We start from the raw sequence: 27219 nt of genomic DNA on the forward strand, positions 1-27219 counted from the left end.
TGACTTTCTTGTATACAGTGACGTTTATTTGTGTTTTTTTGTAAATATGGAACAATAAATTAAATTTTTGGTGTAGTTTACATCATCAATCTAATACACTCTGAAACTTATTTGGTTATACATTTTTGACTCTTAAATTCTTTTGAGTAGTATACTTCAAAATAACACATGAACAATAAACGTTTGCTTGTAATCTTCTCTGTTGTTGAATACAGAGTACAAAACTGTCACCCTATTATAAACATTATTCTGAAACATGGACAATCCTACCCTCTCATTTATAGATCTATTCAAGGCTAATGAGGATGTTGTGTGTACTGGCTATCCCCATACACATGCAGGCCCTCAGGTTCTCAGCTGTCTACAAAAACAACATTTTCCTGACAGCAGGAGCTACTACTATAATAAACCAAAAATGTTTATCCATTTGTAGAGCTAAATATAAATGTATTATTTGTTATAATTCAGACATTCAGACAAAAAGGTGAAACATATTACCCACCTTGATAATGCAGTCATTCAGGGGTTTCTGCCAGAGGGTAAAATGGGTATGGCGCCATACTCAAATATTTGGCAGATTTTATGTTTTTAAGTTAACCTTTTCCCAAAATTAATTATTCTTATCATTACTATATACTTTTCTTAACCCTAACCTTAAACGTAACCCATTTTCCTTCTGGGAAAGCCCCCCCCCCCCCCCCCCCCCCAATACCCACTGTTGACTATGATTGCATTCAATTCCAAAGTGTCATACCAGCACTCAATTTTTACGGTCGTCCGGTCGTCTGTGACGACCTAATATTCAGTCGGGCAACTTAATTCTCTGATACTAGTTGCCCGTCGTACGACTGACTTTTGTTTAAACACCAAAAGGCGAGTTGTGTCACATAATAATGTGCAGTTTCCTTGCCCACAATCACTTTTAAACTGTCATTATCTAAAGTAGAAGGGATGATTTTCCGCGATCACGAAAAAACCGGACGGAATCGCGGAATTTAGTAACTGAAACGGAATTCGCGATTAAAAAAAAAAAAAAACCTTCAAAAGTTGTATTTCTGGTTCAAGCACCATTATAAATCTTTTTGGTAGTTTTAAGATTCAATATTAATAATATACGCATATAGTGTTTTTGTATGCCAACTTTCGTATGTCTAAACACTACCAGAACCGTTCATTCTCGGAAGTTACGCTGTAAGCTTGTAAGAAAGCATGTTGACTGTTTACCCGTGTCACTTTACACAGTAAAATTTAATTTGAAATATAAAAATAAACATGAACTAATACAATTTTAGAATGTTGATTATATAACAAGATTTTTAGTATGTTCAATTTCAATATTTTTTAATAATACTTGTTACGATTCGGAAGTATAACCGATTTACACAACACTTTCGTTGGAAAACATAATTTCGTAAACCTTGGGCATATTCGTTAATCTGTCTGTACGGAAGCAATTCACATTTATAGTCGCTCCCACAGGGAACACCTTTTTTCATACTATGGAATTTACTACACATTATTTATTTCTGAGCCGATTGTTTTCTAAATTGCACACAAAAATAGCATTTTACTTTTCTTCTTACTGGTTTATTCTAATAGCATGTAGCACATGCTACGTTCCCGCGCTTCAGGGGGTCCCGCGGTGAGTAATTGGGTACATTTATTTTCCCCAGGTAATTTTTCCCCTCTCCCCGAATGGGTTGAAAAATATATATCTTGGGAATTGGGCCCCGCTGTTATTTGTGCTATTGGCCCCGTGAATCCTTAAACTGGTTCTGAATACATAATTCTAAACAATCTTTTTTTTTTCTTTTTTGTTTGTTTGTTAAAGGCCTTCATTTAAAAGTTATAAAACAATGTCGAAACTGTAAACGATCGACAGAACAGTGCTTAGTGTCGGTTCACTACCGCTGGCCTATATCCAGCTTGACCCAACCACGTTTGAATATGTAATTTGTGCACACGGCACGCTAGTTAGGTTACAGAGAAACATACATGTGTAATCGAGTGGGTACTAGTAATTCTTACTTGTGCACTTTTTTTTTTGGTTCACGTTTTGTAATCATACTGGACCAAATAAAATGTTATCATGTATTTATTTATTTATATATTTTTGGCAACTAATGTAAGATTACAAACAAGGCATTACCAAGTTCTTGTTAATATTTTCATGAAAATAGCGGGGTTTGTCAAATGTGTGTTTTGTTTATGAATCTTAACCATAATCCATTAAATGAAATGAAACTGAAAGCCACACAATCAACAATTATGTATTGTTTGAATTTAAGGGAGAATGGATCTCTTTATTATTATTAAATACAAACAATAATTAACAGTAATTAAGTTTGTAACTTTGTTTTAACTTCGGCTTATGTACGGACGAAGGTCGAAACTTTGTCTAAAACCAAGTGGTGCAGTTTATACACCAATGCGTGTAATAGGCCAGAAAATATGGTACATCACTTTTTTAGTCTTTATTAGTGGCAAGTAAACATTACTTAATTTCTTTTCTTTTTTTTAAGTTTGTGTCAACAAAAATGTGTACAGGTATTTAAAAAATAGCAATAGCCAACAAGCTCAGAGCTGGAACAATAAAACACAAATGGATATAGTTTATAATAATAAAACATGACACTAATTAACACACAAAAAGGACAAAAACCCACACGGAATTTGCAAAAAATCTGTAACGGAATGTGGCAAAATCTGAAACGGAAAATCATCCCCTCTACTAAAGCATCAGTAGAAATTACGTGTTTGCCACTCGGAACTCCTCGGCCGATTCTGTGAGACATCAGGAAAAATCGTAATCAGCTGAACATTCCAGTGCATTCGATTGGAACATAGAGTGCATTCGATTAGAAAATAGCTGATGTGTCGCCAAATCACAAAAATCTTAAGCAATTAGGCCCTATGTGTACATGTGTATAACTACAAACATTTAAAAACATTATTAAAAAGTAATGTATTTTATTGTCATATTACATTTTACATTGACAACATATTAATTCCAAACATGTTGGTTACTGTTTTATTGGAATATAAATATAACTCTAGTTTCAAAACACAGATGAAATCAGGGCAACCACATTTTTGGAGGGGCAACCTCAATGTGAACCCATACTTGCCCTCCTGGCAAGCAACCCAAATCCTTAAAATTGAGCACTGCATACCCAAAGTTTTCTTTCTGGCAGAAACACTGTCATTAAGTCAATCAGCATTAAAGCTGGTGCATATACATGAAATTGGCCCGAAAGAAAATTAAAAGGTATTGGATTACAAAACATGTGGTAGTTTTAACATACAGTCTTAGAGAAGAAACCTGCTAAATTTTCCTATTAGTAGCAAGGCATCTTTTATACATGTATGCATCATCCTACAGACACGATAGCACATATCTTGGCCTTTGATATATCAGTCGAGGTGCATGGGCTAAAATGAGAAATAGTACAATGGGTCCACTGGCAGGGATCGATCCTAGACTGACCGCGCATTGGGCGAACACTTTACCACTGGACTTTATCCCGCCCAAGAAGTTGGCAAAGTGCTAGGAGCTAGACTTCCATCCCAGCTCCCACCCAGAGTAAGTTATAAAAGCCCTGTAGGGGGAGGGGGGGGGGGGGGGGGGGGGGGGGGTATAAAGATACCTGTGTAAGGTGTGTGTTTGGGAAAATGTGCTCTAACTTTCCTTGGATATTTGTAACTATGGCCATATATGAAAACTAAATAAAAAATAATGTCAGACATTTGTTAAAAATGATCATAAATGCACCAATAATTAAACATTCATGAACATCAGGATGATAGATTATGAGTCTAGATATTAAGCTTCGACAAAACACTATTATCTGAAACAATTTCACTCACACGTTTGTAATCTAATCTCTACAACCCATGAAACAAATTTACCATGTAGGTTTAAAAAAAAAAAATATAGTACATGTATAAATTAAAATAAATACAGACATAATTAAAAAAGAAAAAAAAAAGGGATAAAAACAAATCAAACTCCGGCTATGCTACATTTACAAGTACAATGATCTTTTAAAAACATTTAATTTTTATACAGTTCACAGAAGAGAGAACTAACTGGTCATTACTATATATCTTTTAGTATACTCCACATAAAAATTATAATAATGTTTCCAAATCTATGGTATGTTGAATTATTTTAAAGGGGGATCTGATGTGCTCTTCTGGGCTGCTTTGGTTGTCAACCCATTCTCCAAGTGTCGTTTTCTGCTATCACAACCAGTGCCCCACAACTGGTATATTAAAAGTCATGGTATGTGCTGTCCTGTTTGTAAGACCATTTATTAAACTGCATATAAAATATCCCTTGTTGCTTACTGAAAATTGTAACGGATTTCCTTTAAGACGTATTAAGACTAAATAGTGTTTTCCCTAGACATTTGGCAAGGCATGGTAGACAAAACACTTTGGGGGCATTTTCACCATTTTCAGGGCACTTTTTTTTGCATTAAAGACAAAAAAAACAAAAAAAACATAAATGTAATTAATGCTCTTGCTTTAATAAATGATGGCAAAATATATAACAGAGATATTTTTATTAATTAATAATAAATATTTTGAGTGTTTCATCAAGGCAATTTTAGAATGAATTATTGAACAAAGCGTTTTTAATCTCAGTGCAGCATGGCACTGATTAAGGCAAGGTGGTGCTAAACTACTGAGGCATGGTGCTGTGCCATGCTAAAACAAGCTAGGGAAAACACTATACTATGTTAGAATTACCAAATGTCTGACATCCAGCCAATGATTAGGAAAACAATGTACTCTATAGTGCTGTCGTTAAACAAAACAAACTTTACTTTCTTTCAAAGAGACAGGTTTATAAAATATGAGCCTTATTTGTTGGCAACATGCAAACCCAGACCACCAACACATACAGACATGCAATTTAACAAATGAAAATGCCTAACTTTAAAATTAATTTTGAAAAACCATGATTATTCCTGCTAACTGGGGGCAGTCATCTTGTGTCTTTCTGACTGATTATGTTATACACATATAGCTTGCAGGGAGGGGTGGGGGAGGGGGCTTTGATGTATAGATGTAAGCAGACTTATAATGAAATTTGCATGAAGTGCAGTCTAATCCAGTTTGGTGCGTGACTGTTAATTTATATCTAACTTGTGAACTGACTTGAGAAGTACAGCAGTGCACAATGTACTGTGGCTCAGTGACAAACAAGTGACAAACACATGAGCACAAGGACAGCTTTGTGTAGTCTAGTGTCTGCTTCAGACAGTCAAAGCCAGGACAGACAGACACACGTGGGAGGAGAACGTGCAGTGTTTGCTTCAGAACTCGACAATCGACTTTCTCACAAGATTGTCAACAACGCTGTAGATCATCCAATGGTTGTCCACAATTAAACACCTGGGGCTGGGATGGGATTATAGAGGGTGGGATGAGATTATAGAGGGTGGGATGGGATTATAGGTGGGGTGGGATTATAGAGGGTGGGGTGGGATCATAGGGGGTTGGGTGGGATTATAGAGAGTGGGGTGGGATTATAGGGGGTTGGGTGAGATTATAGAGAGTGGGGTGGGATCATAGAGGGTGGGGTGGGATTATAGAGTGGGGTGGGATCATAGAGGGTTGGGTGAGATTATAGAGAGTGGGGTGGGATCATAGAGGGTGGGATGAGATTATAGAGGGTGGGATGAGATTATAGAGGGTGGGGTGGGATAATAGGGGGTTGGGTGGGATTATAGATGGTGGGGTGGGATTATAGGGGGTTGGGTGAGATTATAGAGAGTGGGGTGGCATTATAGGCGGTTGGGTGAGATTATAGAGGGTGGGGTGGGATCATAGGGGGTTGGGTGGGATTATAGAGAATGGGGTGGGATTATAGGGGGTGGTGTGAGATTATAGGGATGGGGTGGGATTACAGGGGATGGGGTGTCGAGAATGCCTTGTAATTATCATTTCAAGTCTAATGGTTTCATTACATTCAAATCCACTCTACCCCAACCCCATATTCTTGTTTTAATGACATTTTAATTTGTAGGTGGTTAATTATATAAGACAGGTCTATACAAAGATAACGACAACAATGGAACAAATGCCGAAAACTTTGCTTGTTTTATAAAGCAGGTATTACTATGAGCTTTTCTTTAAAAAAAAAAAAAAAAATACACATGAGCAGGAAGTCAATGTTCTCCAACCCCAGAAGCGGCTTGTACACCCGCCAAGCTGAGAATTTGCGTCGCCAAGCTGAAGATTTTTGCAGACGGGTCCGCCAAGCTGATAAAAAATGCCGTCAAGTCGAAAATCAATCCGCTATGATGAAAAAAACTTCCGTCAGTTCTATTCACCTATCGCTATATTTAGCCTGTACTTGGACTTGGAGTATATAATAATAATATTCTAATTCAACACATTTGTAAGAACGAATCTGATTGGATCCCTGCTAAAAATTTCAGGTGGTAAAATCACCGATATACCGGTCGCAAATTTTCTGGCAGAAATACGTCATAGGTTAAGCGAGGAACAGGGTTGTTTTGTAATGATGTCATAAAGACAATTTCTGTAGCGTTCATATTACATACAGAAGTCGTTAAATACTGAGAAGTTTTTATGTCAGAAATGAACATATTATTTTTTATTAGTCGTTATCTAATCATGAGAGCAGATTAAATATGTCAAATTACACATCTATGTTCGAGCCGCTAACTGTCCGACACCCATCGTCTGTTAATGGACTACCTAATGACGTCACCAGCTGGTGACGTTTATAGGCTTATTCTTACTACAAATGTGACAATTTCCTATTTAAAATCAACCAGCAAACAGTTTAACTAGAATAGGGATAACCCTACTGTGTTTTCCGATTTGCTAACGCGTCGCCAATAAAACTAAATTTGCGACAGTAAAACCACCGATATACGTTCGCAAATCAGAAAACACAGTAGGGTTATCCCTAGCCCGAGTACTCTGACTGTAAGACAGCTAGACGGACATTTGGACATAAATACGCGCTCTCATTACAGTCAGAGACCAACCTATGTATATTTTTGGCAATTCCTGACTACCAAACGGTAGGCAAAGATTCCGGCTCTAATACCACAACAATCCTATGTTTGACGTCAAATACCTTTACATCGATCATTTTCGAGTTAACTGATACAAAAAATTCCACATATTAATCACTAATACACATACTACAGAAAGAAACCCGACAGTACCCACATTCAGCTACACTTCGTGACACTCCGTTGCAACAATTACAAAATTTTCGAGACGTAGATCACGTGATCGGCCACTGGGCGATTCCGCCTTGTGCAGCAGTTACAGGGGCCGTCTCATACCAAGCGACGTTACAACATGGAAGAGTTGGCTAATGCCGTTTTGGTTGAATTTGGATTTAATTACGTCATTAAACCAAAACAATTACACATTATTGATTCCATTTTGAATTTGAAGGATACATTTGGGGTGTTATCGACAGGATACGGCAAAGGTATGTGCTACATACTGCCTCCTGTTATGAAAGATAAAGTAAGTAGTAATTTAATTTGATTATTTTATGTTTTATGAATTTGTCATTAGTACAGTAGTAGAGTGTGTGTGTGGGATTTATTTTCAACAATTACGTAACGCTTTTGAGGGGATGGGGTATCATAAGATGTATTCTGAGGCATTAAGGGGATGGATGGCAATGCTTGTTACTACAAAATCAAAATTGAATCGGTGCATAGCTCATTCGATCTTTAAAACTTATCTTGCAAAATAATTAGTTGTTTTGCTATTCAGAGCAAACTAAAAAATATTGAAATTTGTTTTGTTCAACGACACCACTAGAGCACATTGATTTATTAATCACTAGCTATTGGATGTTAAACATTTCGTAACTCTGTCATGAGTATTGGAGATGAAACCCGCTACATTAGCAATGGATCTTTTATATGTACTTTCCCACAGGCTGGACAGTTATGGTGCATTGGTTGGAACGACAAAAAAATCAATCGGTTGAATGGATCCATCGCGGTTGTTTGATCCTGCGACACGAACACTCAAATGACTGAGCTGAAACCCACTCCCTAAGAAATATGCGGAAATGACTCAAATGTGAAACTGTGGTGTAACATCTCATTAAAAAGCAAAAAGCAAAATAAAGAGAGAAAAAAGGCGCTAGGATACTAGTAAATTAAGTAATAAAAATAGTTCAAATTTTGTTTTGGGTTGGTTGTAAGTATTTTGTTTGCTTAATAACTAATTTTATATGAACGATCGTTTTATCCAAGCAAATGTAAATCACATATATGTATGGTACCGTATATCTTCGCCTATAAGTCGAATTTTTTTTCACCCAAAAATTATTTTATAACTTGGGGGGTCGACTTATAAGAGGGTAAAAAAAATTCACCAAAAAATATTACTGTTTTGGGGATTATTTTACAAGTTTTATTGTTGAAGTATGCCATGTATTTATACTCAAATATGTTAATTTGACACATTTATTTTTTATAACCTTTTGTTTTTGGCATTAGAACGGTTTTGGTTATGCAAAAAAGCGTACGATCTCACTCACGTGCCAAGACAACAGTCCACTTAGTTAAATTAACAGTCATCACTAATAGTAAAAATGTAAACAATACTAACTACCTGTTGCCTGAGTTTATTTTGAAATCTGGTCACTGGCATTAATGATTGTTCAAACAATGTTTTGGCGGTGATTAACTTCATGAATATTACTGAGCTTTCCCTTAAAATAGACTGATCTCTGCAGTTCACTATCTAGAGCAATAGGGACACACATCATTTGGTACAAAAACCAGTGTACTTTCCAGAGTTATCCTCCTTACAAACTCATCGCCATCGGTCCCTAGGCATCAGCTTGTCTACTATGACGGAACTCCTGTCTACAGCTGATCATTGAGTATTGTGTTACAGAATCGGTCTTTGTTCAGTTGTTGAAAACAATTAGGCTGTGTTCTACGTAGGTTAATGCATTGTCAATAATTATTAACTACCCGGTAGTACAAATATCAGAACGATCAGAAACACGTTTAATATACAGCCACTAATATTTTGATCCAGAAAATATATTTGATATGTAATTACAATCATTAAAACGTCTCTGCTAGTCGAAAACATCTTAAAAATTGCAGCAAACTCAGGAATGTCCCTTTAATACAAGCGGCACAATCTCAGCGGTGCAACGTAGATTGCTCTCAACAGCTTGGCTCCTCTAATCCAATCAGCGAGCGGTAATTTTTGACAGACAGCCACCCGTTATTTCAGGGCTCGAAATGTAGTGTTAGTACATGCACCAGTGCATGCTGATTTTTGCGTGTGCATGTAACTTTTAAAACTGCGTGCACGCAGTGCATGCTAATATTTTTCAAGTACTGTGTATTGCGTATACTAGTATCCTGTTGTCAACCAGATTCAGACTCGAGTTGTTGAATTTTGCGTATGCATTTCATAATCTGTTCGCCACATGAAAACGATAACTTTTATCTTATGGGCGCATCCATTTTGTATCCCATAATCCTACTTACAACAATGGTTGTTCGGTCATTTCCGTGAAATATATTTGTGAAAATTGCCGGCAATATCTCGGTTATATCCGTGAACGGTATTAGGGAAGGTGGTCGAGACCGACTTTGGGGTATCCACGCGCATAACACAGTTGTCGTCACTGACAAATTGAACTCCGCCAGATCTGTGATCAATACAAAGTACCGTAACTGCCTTGAACATTTTCGACCTCAGATATGGACACTTGATCAGATGATTGCGAACGTGCAGGTGCGTTACTCGCGTAGTTGATTCGAAGTCAGCCAGTGATTATTTCAATCGCAACTTCTCGTCGAATTCCGTAGGCTAATTTATATTATACCAACAGATCTTATCGAGTTAAAAAAGTTGGTAACTTGCTTAATACAAAACACAAATATTTGTACGTTTTTGTAATAGGCCTATTATTGATTTCTGTAAGGCGTTTACGTTGAGTGAAATTTTCAAATTTGATCAAGAATCAGTAATAAACACAGTTGTATAACGTTCCGGTACTGTTAATAAATAAATAAATAAATATAGGTATTGCCGAATAATTCTGAATAGCTTCGTATAAAAAAAAATCAACACTGTAATCAAGGTAATTAAAATAGTATTTTCCTCATTGTTAACAGGATTTACCTTATTTTTGGTGCATGCAGAATTTTAATGGTGCATGTAACTTTTTTTTCAGCATGCACCTGGTGCATGTTGATTTTTTTTTTCATTTCTAGCCCTGTATTTCATCATTGGCAATTTGCATATTATGATTTTTAGTAAATCTTAGTCCTTGCGAGTAATTGACAAGGGTCCGGGCAAATTTTATGCAGGGGAATTGTCTACTGCTGGCTGTTGGCATGTTGAAAACCATAAATCGAGAATAATATTTTATGCAATGAAAGACGGCAAAATACTATCCCCAGATGCCAGGAAATCGCATCTATATGAGCTTTTATTTTCAAAATTTTCTGGGTGAGATTAGCTCACTGGCCGCACACATTTAGGCCTATGATCATCTAGGCCCGACTACTTCAGCGTGACCGGTGCCGGTGCGGCAGATCATGAGATAGATTATGGTTAACTTTATTTAAATCAACTATTAAATGCCAGAAAAAAGCACCTTTTGTGACTTAAGATTTACAAAATTTTCCGGTGCGAGAGGGGACGAACCCCTCTCGAGCTCAACCCCACCCCCACCCCCACCACTCGTTTGTGAGGCCTTGGGCCTCACATGTCCATCAACCTGGTCGCATAAAAGTTGGAGAACACTGGGAAGTATATCCTTTAAAATCCAGAATTCAAGATAAATATCTGATAGTTTTTTACCTCTGCATTTACAACGTACATGATGTATTAGCTACATGTAGGTGTCAAACACATCATGATATCTGTGAATCTTCAATTGCTCAGGTACATGAGATAATCTTGCCTGCAGGGTAAGATGGGTTAGGTGGGGTTAAAAGAAACTCTCTAAAATTGTCAGTATCATAATGTTATTCCATTTTAAGATCTAAGGCATGTACCCTACCCCCTGAAACTGCACCCAAATGTCATGATGACCCTACATGTACATAAGAGGGCAAAACCAAAAATACTTATGCTCACTCTGCCTGGGTTTACCAACAAAACAAAAAAAACCTCACCCTCCTAATTTCAAGATGCACCCTATGGGCATGATAATAAACCTACTGGCACCATGCAAAGTACTTCATCTAATTACATGTACCAGTGCCCATTTGTCAGCACACATTTTCTATTAGCATAGCCCTGACAGCCCACACTATAGGCATAATGGTCTTTGGTACATATACTACTGGTATTCAACTTCGCTTGTGATATATCAAATATATGTCACGATAAACAATTTGTGCAACATAGTAATGCATAACTACAGCTAGATATATGTCATCAGATGTAACACATTAAATATAGTTGCTTTACTTTTCCAATTTATATTTCTAGCAAACGTTGAGTACACATGGACACTGGTACTGGTAGACCATAAAATAAGCCAATGCATTGGTCAATGGAGATAGCTAGGTCAATCCTAACACACTATACACCCAGATGATTTCTCTACCACTAAGCTACACAGTGTGCTAATAATCAAGGCCATATTCAGTACTTAGAGACATGCAATTATGTAACTCCACATATTTGATATACGTTTGTATTGAACTGTTCAAGACAAAGACATTTCAGCAACATCTGAATTTACAGCTCATATTAATTCTAACAACACTTAACAGACAATACATTTATACATGTATATATATATACAGACTTCAGATATTATCGACTTTTTCCTGCACACAGATGCGTGTTTATCATTATGTTACTAAATGTGCAATATATACTCAACAATGAAAGTTTAGCTACATGTAATGTTAAAAGAAATGACATAACATTTATAAATTAACCTAATTTTATTAGTATTCACATCTGAAATGTTTACCATAAAATGATTTACAAACAACATAAACTCATCAACATTTGCCGTAACACAACAGGATGACCTGGTTTTCTTTTCAGTTTATTCAACCATGGCAAATTTAGACATCATAAAAGATATTTGCTAACCTTTCATTGTTGAGTATATTATGTTTCCTAATCTGAATATCAATCATTTATATTATATAAGACATCTCAAGCGGGTGATGTGGGGCATTCCCCCTCGCTAACTCTGAAGATTATACACTGTCATGCCCAACCCTCATCCCAGATAAAAGCCAAATACCCTTCCTCACCAACTTGTTTTGATAAGCCCAATTTGAATGCAATCTGTTTCTATATATGCACAGACATGTGAATTTTTGTGCATTTTTAATGTTATTTTGATGTTATTTTGTGCACTTTGTTCCCATGTGGAACGTTTGAATGCAATAAATTTTATCTTATCTTTATCTTATCTATCTGTGAAAATAAGCTGACCTTTTTACATTAATTAGTACAGAATTTGCAAAAAAAACAAAAAACATCATGCATGAGCCCTCTTAAGGCAGGGTGGCTGCCTAAGTGGTTTTGACATCTTTTTTTATTTTTTTGTACACATCAATGTATGCAAGCAAATATTTTTATAGTTTACTGTGTGTGTACATTTGCTTATAAACATGAATACATGTATGCAATACATTGTATAGTGTGACATGCAGTCTTCACCTGTAGCACAACTCCTGAAATGAGGCTACTTCTAGGTGAGCAATCACATGAAGTTTAAAATAAAAACAAATGTTAGTAAGAGTGTGGAAGGGAGCAAGAAGGACTGTTTGCCTTTCCTGGTGAACGACTCACGTAAACATATTTATACATTCACGACTATACGCGCACATACATGTTCACGTAATCTGTAAATTTAGCAGGATTCTAGCTGGGATTCCACGAATCCCAGATTTTTAGTTGGAAGTGTATACGATTATGAGATGGAATCATCCCCAAATCATCTATATTATAGTTATTATTACATTATTTAAAATTACAATTTCGGTAGAATCTTTAAATTCAATACATGTACAATGCACACATAATTTATACATGTACATATATGACAGTGTTGACAAGTGACACCTATTTGTGTACTCTTCCCGTGTGTTATCTCCAGTGATTATCCTGAGCCATGATGAAAACAGTGACAAGCTTCAAGATGCACTGGGGACAGGCAGGCATTATGGAGATCAGGAAGGTTCACCTGTAACAGATAATCAGTAAAATCCCCTGCATGGTACCTGGGTACTTAAGATCTAGTGTAAATATCCTACTATATATGCAGGGGAAAATATTTTGAAATCTGAGGTAACCGGAAGTCGGTTCACATGGTTTCTACCTAGGTAACCAATTGTGCGGTTACGTGAATTATATTTGCGTAACATGTAGATTACCTGATCGGTTACCTCAAAGTTACGTTGAAATTATATTTTAAATACATAATTGTTAGCTCAAACATAAAGTTAAAACAAAATACAAAAGAAAACGAAACAGTTTCATTAATGCTTGCAAATCGAAAGAAGTGACTTGTAGATGTTTCTTTTGTTTTTGTATGATCGTAGCGTTGTAGATATATAAAAACCATTTGTCACTGATAATATGCAAAATTTAGTATATAGCTGATTAAAAAAAAAAAACCTAAAAAAAAACCAAACAACAAATGTCCAGTTCCTCTCAACTGTAAAACAGGCTACTCACTGGTGCATGATTAGATTAAATTAATAAAAATAAATCTTATAATAACATAAAAAGAAAGACCACAATTTGACACTGATATTTTGCGGTGGCTATGCTACTTTCACTTTATGGATAGTACTTCTATACTACAGTGACGTTATGCGATGTTAGTATTTTTCAGCTTTCGAGACATTTTTGGATTTTTTCAACCTTTGTAAAATTATAGGCAATCCAGTATTATGTCTACATATATTCCTTTAGATATAAAATAGCAGCAGATAATTTAGGCGCCTTAGCGGTCCGTGCACATTTCTTTGAAACATTTGGCTTGTCTCTATTCTGAGCCTTCGGTCGCAAGTTACAGCCGTTGCAATATACCGTTGTGTACTGGTTTGCTGCGTATCAAGTATTTAAAAAATCAGTCTAAAACATTGGTCAGAATACTAAAGTAGTGTCGGAAATAGAATAAAAATGATATTCGTCGATTATTTTTTTCACATTAAATTGACAAGTAAATATTTTGCAAATAAATATTTTATGATACTCTACCTAATTTAACATTTACTTGTTTCGGCTCTTATTGATGTACAAGGTGGTGTTTACTCTTGAAATTAAAAGAAAAATGTCTGTAAACAGGTGATTTATGCACTTTATTGGAACAGACTATAACAAATTGTGATCGAGGTATCAGTTTCATTGTTGTTGCAATATGTGATGGAATGTCTACAGACAGTTTACCCCAATCCCTATCCAAAACAAAATATTTGCAAACATTTATAAGTAACTTTTGAGCAAAACAGTCAAGAACTATTCTGAGTGTGGAATCTGTTATACCGGTATTAAAGGTGCTATCTCAATGTTGCATAATGACAGCTATTGCAAACAATGTTTTATTAAAGTTTGCTTTAAAATATAAGGACTACACCTTCAAATATATGCCCATAAAGGATTATAATGAAATAAATTTATTTACTAGTAGAAAATAAAAAATTTATCGGACAATCTGTATTACAAACCAATGCTCACATATAACTATGATATAGCACCTTTAAGTGGTTGCAAGATTGTGTAACTTTTTAATGTACTTATATTGAATTTATATTCACTAAATAAGCTGGTCATTATTAATAATTTATGATGTAATTCAAAATACTCAATTAACATGGAGTTTTAAATTAAAAGTTTGTTTAAGGGTAAATGAAATTGACACTGGATGGAACTCTGTTATAGTCTGTTCCAGTAAAGTGCGCAAATCACCTGTTTATTGACATTTTGTTTTTAATTTCAAGAGTAAACACCATCTTGTACATCAATGAGAGCCCAAACAAGTACATACTAAATTAGGTAGAGTATCATTAAATAGATATTTACAAAATATTTACTTATCAGTTTAATATGAAAGAAGTAATCGACGAAAATCATTTTTATTCTATTTCCAACACTACTGTAGTAGTATGTCTGCATGTAAAAACGTCCAGTAATCGTGAAGTCTGCAAGTTTTAATTTTTGAATGTCTACCAGTCACGGCGTAACCGATTTGCGGTTCGCGTAAATTTTATTTTGCGTAACCGACACGCGAACAGAATGGCGGTTTGCGTGAAATATTGTGCCCTGATATGGGTACGACCGATGTAGTGTAAATTTTATGTCCTGATTCATGGGTATTAACGATTTATTGTAAATCACCTGCTATATATACATATTATAAAATGGGTACCAACAATTTAATGTTTACCAATTCTCCTGCTTCATGGATATATGTACTAATATAATTTATATCTTGCTACACAGGTTTTAATGAATGGCCTCGTTGGCGCAGTGGTGAAGCCATCAGATTACAGGGTACAGCTAGGTACAGGGTTCGGGAACCCGGTACTGGCTCCAACCAAAAGCAAATTCTTAAGGGTTCAGTGGGTAGGTGTAAGGCCACTACACCCTCTTCTCTCTCACTAACCACTAACCAACTAACCCACTGTCCTGGACAGACAGCCCAGATAGATGAGATGTGTGCCCAGGATATAAGCACAAAAATAAGTTGAAATGAATTAATTTAATGATCTAATCACATACAGCCCTCGAAATTTGGCAGAGGGCATGGCCATTTGGCCTCAAATGATGGAGATTTTTTTCAGGGCACTACGGACAAAAGGCAGGGCAACAAGAAAACCGTAACAAGTGTATCAATATAACACAACAGCTCCCACTCAAAATAAATATGTGTGAACAGTTTCATGTTTTTGTAATAAAACAACCTTCAGGAGTCGCGAAAGATTTTGATTAATTTTCAGGACACTGGAGTATATTACTAGGGCATTGCAACAATTTGCCGCATGACTGCCATTGAATTCGAGCCCTGCATAAATATCCTGCTACAAAGGTATCAATGAGTTTGGTTTATTTAACGACACCACTAGAGCATCTTGATTGATTAATCATTGGCTATTGGATGTCAAACATACTGTAATTTTTACATACAGTCATCAGAGGAAACCCGTTTCATATTTTGTAATACAGCAAGGGATCTTTTTTATAGACTTTCCAACAGACAGGATAGCACATACCACAATCTTTGATATACCAGTCATAGTGCACTGGCAGGGGCTGCGTATATTATATACATATATGTATAATTTAAAAAAAACCTGACTGGTATAATCCATTTGGCATCGATATTACATACATGTACAATGTCTGTTCTCAGTAAAATGTGATGTCATTTTGTAAACAAGGTCTGATTTGTTACACATTATGTCACATACTTGTCAGTGATGTTAACTGATGGATGAAAGGCAAAATGAAAATAGTTCCAGGGAGGTGGCAACAATGATCAATCACACCGACCAGGTGTTATGTGACCCCACTTTTGAAATTTGGTACTAGTTAGTGGGATGTACATATCAACTCAAATAGTTTGAATCACATGGCTAACAGGCTGAAATTCTTATGTGCTTATGCAGTGAACCTATACATGCAGGCCTACTCAATGGTTTTTGTATTTAACGAACAGCTACATAAACTTTCCATTTAATGTTTTCATAGGCATACATGCAGGCTTCCTTAATTTGGGGGGTGGGGTGGAGGTTGGGGCTGTGTTTAGGCCGATTTCTGCTAAAATTAAACAAACATTCCCAAATCTGGATTTAACGTGGTTTTTTCATATTAGCATGGCTACCAAATAGCTAGCTCTATACAATAGTTAACATTTGATTTGTTTAATGACATCACTGGAACACATTGATTAATGAATCATCAGCTATTGGATGTCAAACATTTGGTAACCCAAATCAGTTGAATGGAAAATTTTATGGACAAAAGAAAATGAAATATATGTACTTCAAACTATATATGTAGTATATGTACTTCAAACTATATATATGTAGTATATGTACTTCAAATTATATATGTAGTATATGTACTTCAAACTATATATGTAGTATATGTACTTCAAACTATATATATGTAGTATATGTACTTCAAACTATATATGTAGTATATGTACTTCAAACTATATATATGTAGTATATGTACTTCAAACTATATATGTAGTATATGTACTTCAAACTATATATATGTAGTATATGTACTTCAAACTATATATGTAGTATATGTACTTCAAACTATATATGTAGTATATGTACTTCAAACTATATATATGTAGTATATGTACTTCAAACTATATATGTAGTATATGTACTTCAAACTATATATATGTAGTATATGTACTTCAAACTATATATGTAGTATATGAACATGTATGTAGGGTTTATATTCCTCTAACACTGCCAGATTTACCAAAATGTTTGAGATTCAATATTTAGTCGATGATAATAAATACATGCACTGGATAGAAAACCATCTGTTAAACCAGTCCTTCATATGATATGCATGATCGCACTTGCATACCCAAGTGCATATTAATTTGTTTTTTATCATTCACCTAAAAATAAGGTCACAAAGTGTCTTCAGTTGGTTATGTTAGCTGCTTTAACCCTATAGACTGTCGTTTAGTGTTTGATTATCATTATATACTGAATTCAGTGACTGTTCAATATGTGTGCAAGCTTTACTCAAGATTTTCCCTTGGTATGCAAATCACTCCCCTGGAGCTTATCAAGAAAGTGATTTATCACTTGCCAGATATTTTTAACATGAAGGACTGTTAAAAAAAATAATGAGTCCGACTACATTTTACTTCAAAATATATAATTTAAACGAGATAACTGTTCTGAAAATGTTATGTAATGTGTGTGTATATATATATATATATATATATATATATATATATATATGAAGTTAAGCGATAAACACCATATTAAAAACCATTGTGTGAACACCACTCAGACACTGTTCACATGTAGACAAACATAAGTTCAAATTCAGTTTTCAGCAAAATGCGATACGATCGTTTGAAGAAATATCGCAGATTGCAGAGAAACTTGCGTAGTGTTTATGGTGGTTTGAAATGAAAAGTTTTTAGGATTGGGTGTGTGTATAGTGGCGTTTATCGCATTTTGCGATGAAACTCTTCATATATATATATATACTCTTCAAAAGAAGAAACGCAAAACCACATTGTTGTAACATTTGGAGAATTGATTTAATTATTGAATAGTGAGTCCGATAATTACCAAATGTTGCAGGATTGTTCACAATTCACTCTAGTCCATTGTGAGTAAGTGATAGGACACACCACCAAGGTCAAGGTCATCTGGAGTCAATACCGGGTGTGGCCTCCACGTGTGTTGACAACTGCCTGGCACCGCCTGCCCATTGAAGCAACCAGAGTACGGATGACGTCCCGGGGGATGGTGGCCCACTCGGCCTGCAAGGCTGCTGCCAGCTCGGGCAGGGTCTGGGGCTGTGGTTGTCGCTGTCGGAGGCGTCGGTCCAACTCGTCCCATAGATGCTCAATTGGGTTCAAATCCGGTGATATCGATGGCCAAGGAAGGACATTAATGTTGTTGTTCTGTAGGAAAGCTGTTGTGAGACGTGCTGTGTGAGGCCTGGCGTTGTCATGTTGGAACACTGCGTTGGCGTTGGCCATAACTGGAACGATGTGTGGCCGGAGGATCTGGTAAATGTAGCCCTGTGCATTCAGGTTGCCCTGCACGTGGACCAGGTCAGTTCTGCCAGTGTGTGAGATGGCTGCCCACACCATGACACTACCCCCGCTGAATCTGTCCACTTCCTGCACGCAGTTTGCCGCATAACGTTCACCACGACGCCTATACACGCGACATCTTCCATCATGACGTCGGAGCAGAAATCGGGACTCGTCACTGAACCACACCTGTCTCCATCGCAGTTGAGGCCATTGTCGATGAATCTGGCACCACTCGGAGTCGACGGTGTTGTGGTGTTAAGATGACACCTCGAACTGGACGTCTGGCACGAATTCCTACCTCACGTAGGCGGTTCCGTACGGTCTGGTCGGATATCCTGCGCAAACCTGGTATTACTGCGGCTGTGGAGGTGGCAGTAGTCAATCGTTCCCGAAGGTGGCGTACCCGGATGTAGCGGTCCTGCCCGGGGTTAGTGACCCGTGGTCGACCGGATCTAGGGAGGTCACGTGTTGATCCATGTTGCTGGTAACGGTCCCACAGTCTGGAGATGGTGCTTGGGGACACATGGAATGCCCTGGCAACGGCCGTTCTGGATTCGCCTGCGTCTAGTCGGCCAATGGCATTGTTTCTCTGCGGTTCACTGAGACGTGGCATGTCCTGGATTGTCAACTGTCGGCCAGATACAGAGGCCAGGCAAGCGAACACCCTGCACTTTTATACTGTCGGTGTTCATGTTGCACGTGCAGACAACGCACGTGCAGTGGTGACATGGTTTGCACGTGGCTGCGTTTTTGCGAATATTCACATTTTGAAACTATTTTACAGTAGCTGCGTTTTATCGAATGTAACCGTGGGAATGTGTTTGGGACATGCAATGACCTTATATTCACAAAGCATGAACCAGTAGGAAACATAAAATCTGAGTTATAACCCATTTGTACCCTTTTGCGTTTCTTTTTTTGAAGAGTATATATATCACCCTTATTATTTAATATATATATTGATGACCTTAACCTACAGTTGTTAAAATGTGCAGTTGGGTGTAATGTTGGTGGGGTGTTTCTAAATAACTTCAGTTTTGCTGATGATATGTCACTTCTTTGCCCATCTATTTCTGCATTAAGAAAAATGTTAACGATTTGCGAGAAATTTGCAGAAAATTATGATACATAATACAATGAAAACTGTTTGTATGTGTACTGAGCCAGAGACCCTGAAGTTGATCAATGTGCAGGGCTCAGGCTGTCGTTCGCCAAAGTCGCCAATTGCGAAAAGAAAAAACTAATTTGCGAAAGATTTTTTCCCCCCATCTGATTTTTAGAACCAAACATTTCTTCAACCAGTTTTGTTCTGTTGATCCGCCTCATGGTGTAAATAAGCGCTATTTGCATGTCTGTGAGCCAGTCTACTATTCAGTAGCATACTGCCAGCTGCCTGTCCTAAAGTTACAAAACATGATTAAATAAAATTAAATACTCTTTAAGTCATGCTGCACTGTTGATACTAAATGTTTGATTACTAGTGTGACGGAACATGTTCTTAATTTTGTTTACGCCAGTGGCGATATTAATTGTTTTAGAGGGCTGTGTGCAGTTCCAATATGCACTTAAGCCCAGATGGGCACTTTGTTACGTAATACCTCTGCGCGACGGTGGACTTGTTGTTTTCAATACACACCCAGACCAGGTGCGGAGGCCATGTGTCCAGTAGTTACGTAATACCTCCGCGAGTGCGGTTTTTACGACCGTAATTTTGGCGACTAGGCATCAGCAAGTCTGGCCATCGAAGTAAAATTCCCGTCTTGGTCGCTGTGGAAATATCACTTGTAGGTATTCGGTGCCGCGTTGTACCCCTAGGCGATATTCGGGTTATGATAAATAGCTAGGGTTTTAGAGATATGGGGGAGAAACAAAAGGAAGGCTCCAGGGGATCGTTGTCCATCCAGACTGGTAATTATATATTTTCTGCTCTGTGTATAACCTTGATGTGATTGATGTGACTTTAAATATTTTAATACTGTATTATACCAATATTATTTAGACGGTGCTGCCGGTAATCTGACGCAGTAAACTGTAGGCTCACTGTTCTAATATATATAAAGCTTAACCAGTCATCCTAGAGGACCTAGGTAAACTGTAGGTTACTGTCTTTATTGTGATAGGTACCAGTATTAATTATGTATTACAAGGTTACTGAATGAGTAGTTAAGGGTTAATTAAAAATTAACCAGTCAGGAATAGAGTTGTAATTCCTTTATTAATTAAGTTCCCCTGGAAGCGTTTCCCAATTATCACACGTGTGGGTGTTGTGTCACAGTGAAGTGATTAGAATATTGTGTAAACTAGACACCTAGAGATTAACTAATTATGTGATCAGTTCTGGGTTGTTATTATTTGTTGTTGTTAATTAACTACTGCGGCAGTACTTTTGTCAGCGTAGTAGTAATACAGATTCCAAAGTGTATTGTGTTTTTGTTGTGTTTTCTAGTGAACTAAACGTGCTATATTACATATACTTTATATAAGATCTTATCTCTGATCATACCTAGACGAGCCACGCGGGTATAACTGCCCGTTACAGAGAGATCTAATAGATATACAGTTAGGAGAGATATTTGGATAATCGTGTTTCATTCAGTTACGGGTATTATAGGATCCCCGTGACAACTAGCGACAACAAGTTTTAAATTTTATTAGTCGTGTTTTGTCGTACCGGTTACATTGTAAATCTAGGTCACGTGCTTGAGTTCATTTCCACGAAGTGGGTACGTTGGTGAGGAAGACATTGTTTCTCACTTATATGCAATCATTATTACTTTAACCTTTCTACGTTTACAGATTATATTTCAAACATATTAAATGGCGAAATTATAATTCATATCTGCTATATATACTGATATAATATAAACGCCAACATGATACATCCCTCCGCCCCTTGCACAGAAATACAAGTCTCTCAAAACCGGCGTGAAACTGAATGAGCATTTTTCCACTTGTGAAACAGTCGCGAGCCAGTGTTTTGATAGCAATAACATATAAAGATGTTTCCTTTGTCTTTATTTTGGGTGACTGGCAATACTCTTGAGTTGGACACCAAAACAATTATGAACAGTATTCAGTAAACTGAGTAATAAATCATACAGGTAAGTTTGGAGGATAGTTACAAAACGAGGTCATGGGGTAGGATATGATCAAGAGTTACGCACTTACAAAAAATATTTTTTGTTTTTTTATAATATATATATATATAAATTTTTGTTTCATAAAATAAAACAGCCTGTCTGGTCATTTCGTTTCTAAAAAAAAAAGAGATTTTTCTATTATATATATATATATACAATAATACATCTATTTATTAAGATATATGTATATAGGCCGGTGGCTTTGGAGCACTCTGGAGGGGTAGCATAGTAACTGGTGTGACTGGTAACAGGTCGTTTCGGCCCTGTTACTAGATCACCCGCGTCGTTTCGACCCGGATCCATTTGTACTGTTAACTGAGTCGGTTCGCACTTTTTTTAAATTTTGTTAATAAAAACATTTATTCATAGCTTTATCATATATGCATCGGGATTTTTTTTTTTTTTAAATTGGGGGGGGAGGGGGGGGTTTACACACTGCTGTCGATAACCACAGAGTTTGGTCTAATATGCGGATGGTTTCTACTAAAATTTGAGCAGAGCTAATTAATTTTTCTTTTCAGGTTGAAACATCTGCTAAAAAATAATCCCCTAAAACAGTGCCATAGTGTCATACAAGACGTAAACTGAATAATAAGTACATCTTAGCATGTACTATATTATCATAAAGAACAGGATTAAAAACAAAATATTTTAACTGAAATGCCAAGATGTAATTGGCGAATACATATTTAGATTGGCAAAAGAAATTGAAGATTGGCAAAAATTTTGGCAAACAAAAATAGCCACTCAGGGCTAGCACTGAATGTGCCTTCGATATATTAATTTGTGTGGTGATGTACTGAAATTTGTTGCAGGGTTTCTAGATTATGGTAGTCCCACTCCCATGGCTAGTGATATTCAATGTTGGACTAGTAAATAACTACTATTGCCATGCCAGACAGAGCTTCAAGATTATGGTAGTCCCACTCCCATGGCTAGTGATATTCAATGTTGGACTAGTAAATAACTACTATTGCCATGCCCGATGGCTAGTGAATTTGTTTTGGTCAATTGTTGCAGTTTAGTCTATTTTGTAAATATGAATTCCTTTCCCAACCCCAACCCAAAAATGTTTTAGTTTTTTTAAGCTCTATCTCCCTCTTTAGGTAACATATCTGATTACAACCATTATTTAGTAAAATTTTATATCTTGCCAGCAAGATGTTTGTCAGTCATTGAGTAAAAAGCTTTGGCGCTTTACTTAGCTCAACAGCATATTCACTGAAGAGCAGAATTGAAACAACTTCAAACGACCTACTTGCCCACCTCCGGTGTACAAATGTGTACGTCAATTCTGTATGTGTAAATCGCTGGCACAAACTACTGTATATTATGTAATCAGTTTTGCATGTGATATTTAAATATGTTCCATGGATCTCTGATCTGAAATAAAAATCTGTTATTATTATTATTATATCAACCCTTTACATTAACTTTTTCATCTATGAGTCAGATGGCGCCGACTTCTATTTTTATATAGATAGTATGAAATATTTGAGTCGCCAAATGAAACATATGGTTGCATATATGTGACCAAATCGGTCGCAGTGTAGAGGGCTGTATATATGCAACTCTTGAAGAACGCTCCATGCCTACCGCATAACTTTCCATAACACATTCCATGATCATCTATATTCACTACTCCTCCCCCCCCACCCCACCACACCCCCCACGAATACAAAACTGTTGATAAGCTGCAATATATGGGAATATAATAGTGTACAGCTGAGTGGACGAAATTTATGACAGACAAATTATCTAGAAAGTTGTAATTAACATGACTTTTTTGTTTTTCAAGACTGAGCCCAGCTTAAGTTAAAGGGACATTCCTGAGTTTGCTGCACTTTTTAAGATGTTATCGACTAACAGACTTTTTAACGATTGTAATTACATATCAAATATATTTTTCTGCATAAAATATTAGTGGCTGTATATTAAAAGTGTTTCTGATCGTTCTAATATTTGTACTAGAGGTTAAATTTCATCTTATTTTCTAAAATACTCTTTTTTCGTACGTACGAAATTATTTGAAGACAAAACCCAGTTTGGGCTTCTTACAAATATTAAGACGACCAGAGACACATTGAATATACAGACACTTATATTCTAAACAAGAAAATATATTTAATATGTAAGTTTAATCGTAGAAATATTTTATTAGTCGGGAAAATATTACAATGCAGCAAACTCAGGAATGTCCCTTTAATACTGAAAAATACTATAAAAATATGCAGTGACTGTCACAAGAAAAAAAGTTTATTTGTTTAATGATACCAAGTATAGCATCTTTGATTAATTATTAAATTATCGGATACTGGCCATCAGACATTTTTCCATTTGCAGCAAGAGATATTGTATATAGATATATGCAACTTCCCACAGACAAAACAGCACATATGTACAGCTTTTGATATATTTACGTAACCCCTGTACCAGGCCCAACAAATATTTGTATCTCCTATGTTCAAGGGCCATAATTGTGAGAGAAAAAAAAGTAAATCGCCATGAATGTCAAACTTAGAAGAAAAAAAGTTCAGAAAACAACATTCCATCTCTCCTTAGTTCAAAATGGGTAAATGACCATAAACATCAAAGTTGATCTCTTATGGTACCTGTATGATAAAGCTATCAAATCAAATCATTCATTTATATATGGATCATATAAAAATGGAATGGTATACATTGGACAACATAAGAATATAAAATGGTTAAATCAGATACATGTATAGTAATAGTAATTATGACAATGATAATGATTATAATACACAAGATTTCATCTCAATGTCTTCTCAAGGCATTGAGTAAATTTTTTTCCAGAAAACTATGTGGGGCAGACAGAGACAACACTGGTAGAGGACTACTAAAGGTTTGATATGACTCCACTATTATGCTTGTCAAAGTCTCCAAGACTAACCCTGAGCCTAACCCTAACCATTGAAAGGGGGTATGGGTCGAACTCATGCCAGCGTGTCTATGTGTATTTTATATTTAATAGTTTAATTTTAATTTCATTTTTGGATTAAAGGAGATAAAAGAATAAAGTGGGTATATTTGTGAACAAAATTGAAATTAAAAAATATATATATATATATAATAATTATAAAATTATAATACATGTACTTTTAATTTTAGACTAGTGTGTGTGTCACTTTTGTGTGCATGTTGTGTATGTGTGTGTGTGACAGTGTCGCCTGTCGGTAGTGTGTTTTTTGTGCTCAAAATATGAAATAGTTCTACAGCTCATCTTATGATCAATATGTGTACATTGTAATTACAAGTTGCACGTTGCTTCTTTATGCTGTTAAAAATTTGGTTGAGTGTCGTTTACCTAGGCTAGTGACAATTCACAGACAATGGATAAACAAGTCAGGAATGCGGAGGTCAACGCAAGCCGACGAAAACCGTTATGTGTGACCAACTGGGTACTATCTTCGTGTTGACTACTTACCTTAGGTGGGGAGTAAAACTCGAGCAGGTAGTCTCCCGTGGTTTTTAACAAAACCAGCCTCGTTCGCTCCCACTTTGACTTGCCTTTAGAATCCTCCCCTGCTAAAACATACACGATACCTTCCTTTTCAACCTCTGAAACACGACCATCTGATTTGCTTAATTTTGCGGCTTGTTTTTTCACCTCTTTTTCGTGTTTTAGTTTTTGTTTTCTGTGACTATTACTAGTATTACTATCCCCGTGGGCATTAGCATCTACTTCGTCCGACGACTGCTTAAATATTTTCCCCTTTTTAATATTTTTGAAGGAAAATCTTCGTAGAATACTTTTGTTGGGTTTCCGCGAGGGGCTAACCCCTTGTTCCGCGACAATACTCCGTTCGTGGTAATCGCCTGCCAACTCGGGCACGCCATTTTGACGCACGGGGCATTGTTCGGACCGTGTCAACTTCACTTCTGTACTCGTATCGTCCAAAATAAAAGAGGTCCGACGTATTTCAAGGTCAAACTGTTTTTCAAAACATTCCACGAATTTCCGATAATATTCGTACGGGTCCACTGGCTCCCTGTTTCTGTTATGGGACGAGCTGTTTTGATAAATAAGGAAGTCTCGCACAAAATCTTGGGCCGCGGTCGTGGCCTCACCCTCACAAAACTGGATCCATGTTTGGCCCAGGGGTGAGGCTTCCTCATGTGAGGCCCCGTTCACAGTGGCCATTAAACACCTAGTCCTCCCATTACACCGAAATCACTGTAGTAAACATGTTCAAAAACGTGATAGTCCAACAGATAGTAATGCGTCTGCTTTCCGAGTAGCAGCGAATCGGAGGATTGTTATGCTACTTCCCGAACACCTAGTTGAAGATTTACACTTCCTGGTTTGCGCACTGCACATCGAGGCCACAGGGTTAATAATATGTCTGGCGGTATCTGTCTGAGTCTTTTTGTTCTTTTTATCGGTCTTTCTTTCTCTCTCTCTTTCTTTCTATTTTTTTCTCTCTTTTTTTTTCTCTTTATTTTTATTTTTATCGGACTATGCGTAAATAAATGCACTCTCAGTAGGCCTATATTATTTCATGATTTACAAAAGAAAAATGCAAAACAACATTTCCCAAACAATTCGATTATATATTTACATGACACAGCACCTCGTAGAGCGGTTTTTCATTTTTGCATTTACCTTAATAGCTCATGCGTGTGATTGTCGTGCAGCCGTTGTGTTGATAAATCTTCATTAATTCATTCTAGTTGGGCTTTAGTGATCAAAACGTAGTTTGAAGGTTTTGTACCCACATTTGTTTCTATTTCAAGGGACGGGTACTGACTAAAGGAGCGTCGGAAAGAATTTGACATTGGAGGGGGGGGGGGGGGGGCAGAAGGGATGGGCGCGGGAGTCGGGGTGTATCTGGGTTTTTTTGTTGTAGGAGGTGCGTGGGGTCTCGTCGTAAAATTTCTTTCAACTTATCTATGTGTGAATGGTGGTAGGGCCTATTTGGTTTACTTTTGGGCGATTTAATGACAATTTTGTGTATTTTTTTAAGTTGAATATATATATATTTTTTAAAGTGTGCGAAGCATATTTTGCATAAAAGCAGTTTAGGGCCTATTATTTTGTGAATTGAAGGTGAAAGTTTCATTTTGATAAAAGGCTTACTTTTACAACAACTAATGTAAAAATAAATAAATAATAATCGACCATTAGTAGACATGTACAGTAGATGTTAAGTAAGTTTTAATCGACCACATGTACAGCAGATGTTGAGTAAGTTTTAATCGGTATAGTTTTTTGTTTTTGTTTTTTTTACATCACGTTGTCGTTGTTGTGTTTTGATCTAGGAT

The 27219-nt window shown here is 36.5% G+C and overlaps 1 protein-coding gene across 1 annotated transcript in view; it reads right to left on the reverse strand.

The window, feature by feature from the left end:
- The window catches only part of LOC121367519 (SH2B adapter protein 2-like), an 82866-nt gene extending 56146 nt beyond the window's left edge, over positions 1-26720 (reverse strand). The window contains exon 1 of the mRNA XM_041491745.1: positions 25382-26720. Within this exon, the coding sequence (XP_041347679.1) occupies positions 25382-26098 (717 nt within the window). The 5' untranslated portion in view covers positions 26099-26720. The remainder of the gene's footprint in view (positions 1-25381) is intronic.
- Between the last annotated feature and the right edge of the window lie 499 nt (positions 26721-27219).

This window comes from Gigantopelta aegis, chromosome 3, assembly GCF_016097555.1.
Source record: "Gigantopelta aegis isolate Gae_Host chromosome 3, Gae_host_genome, whole genome shotgun sequence".
Classification (NCBI taxonomy): Eukaryota; Metazoa; Mollusca; class Gastropoda; order Neomphalida; family Peltospiridae; genus Gigantopelta; species Gigantopelta aegis.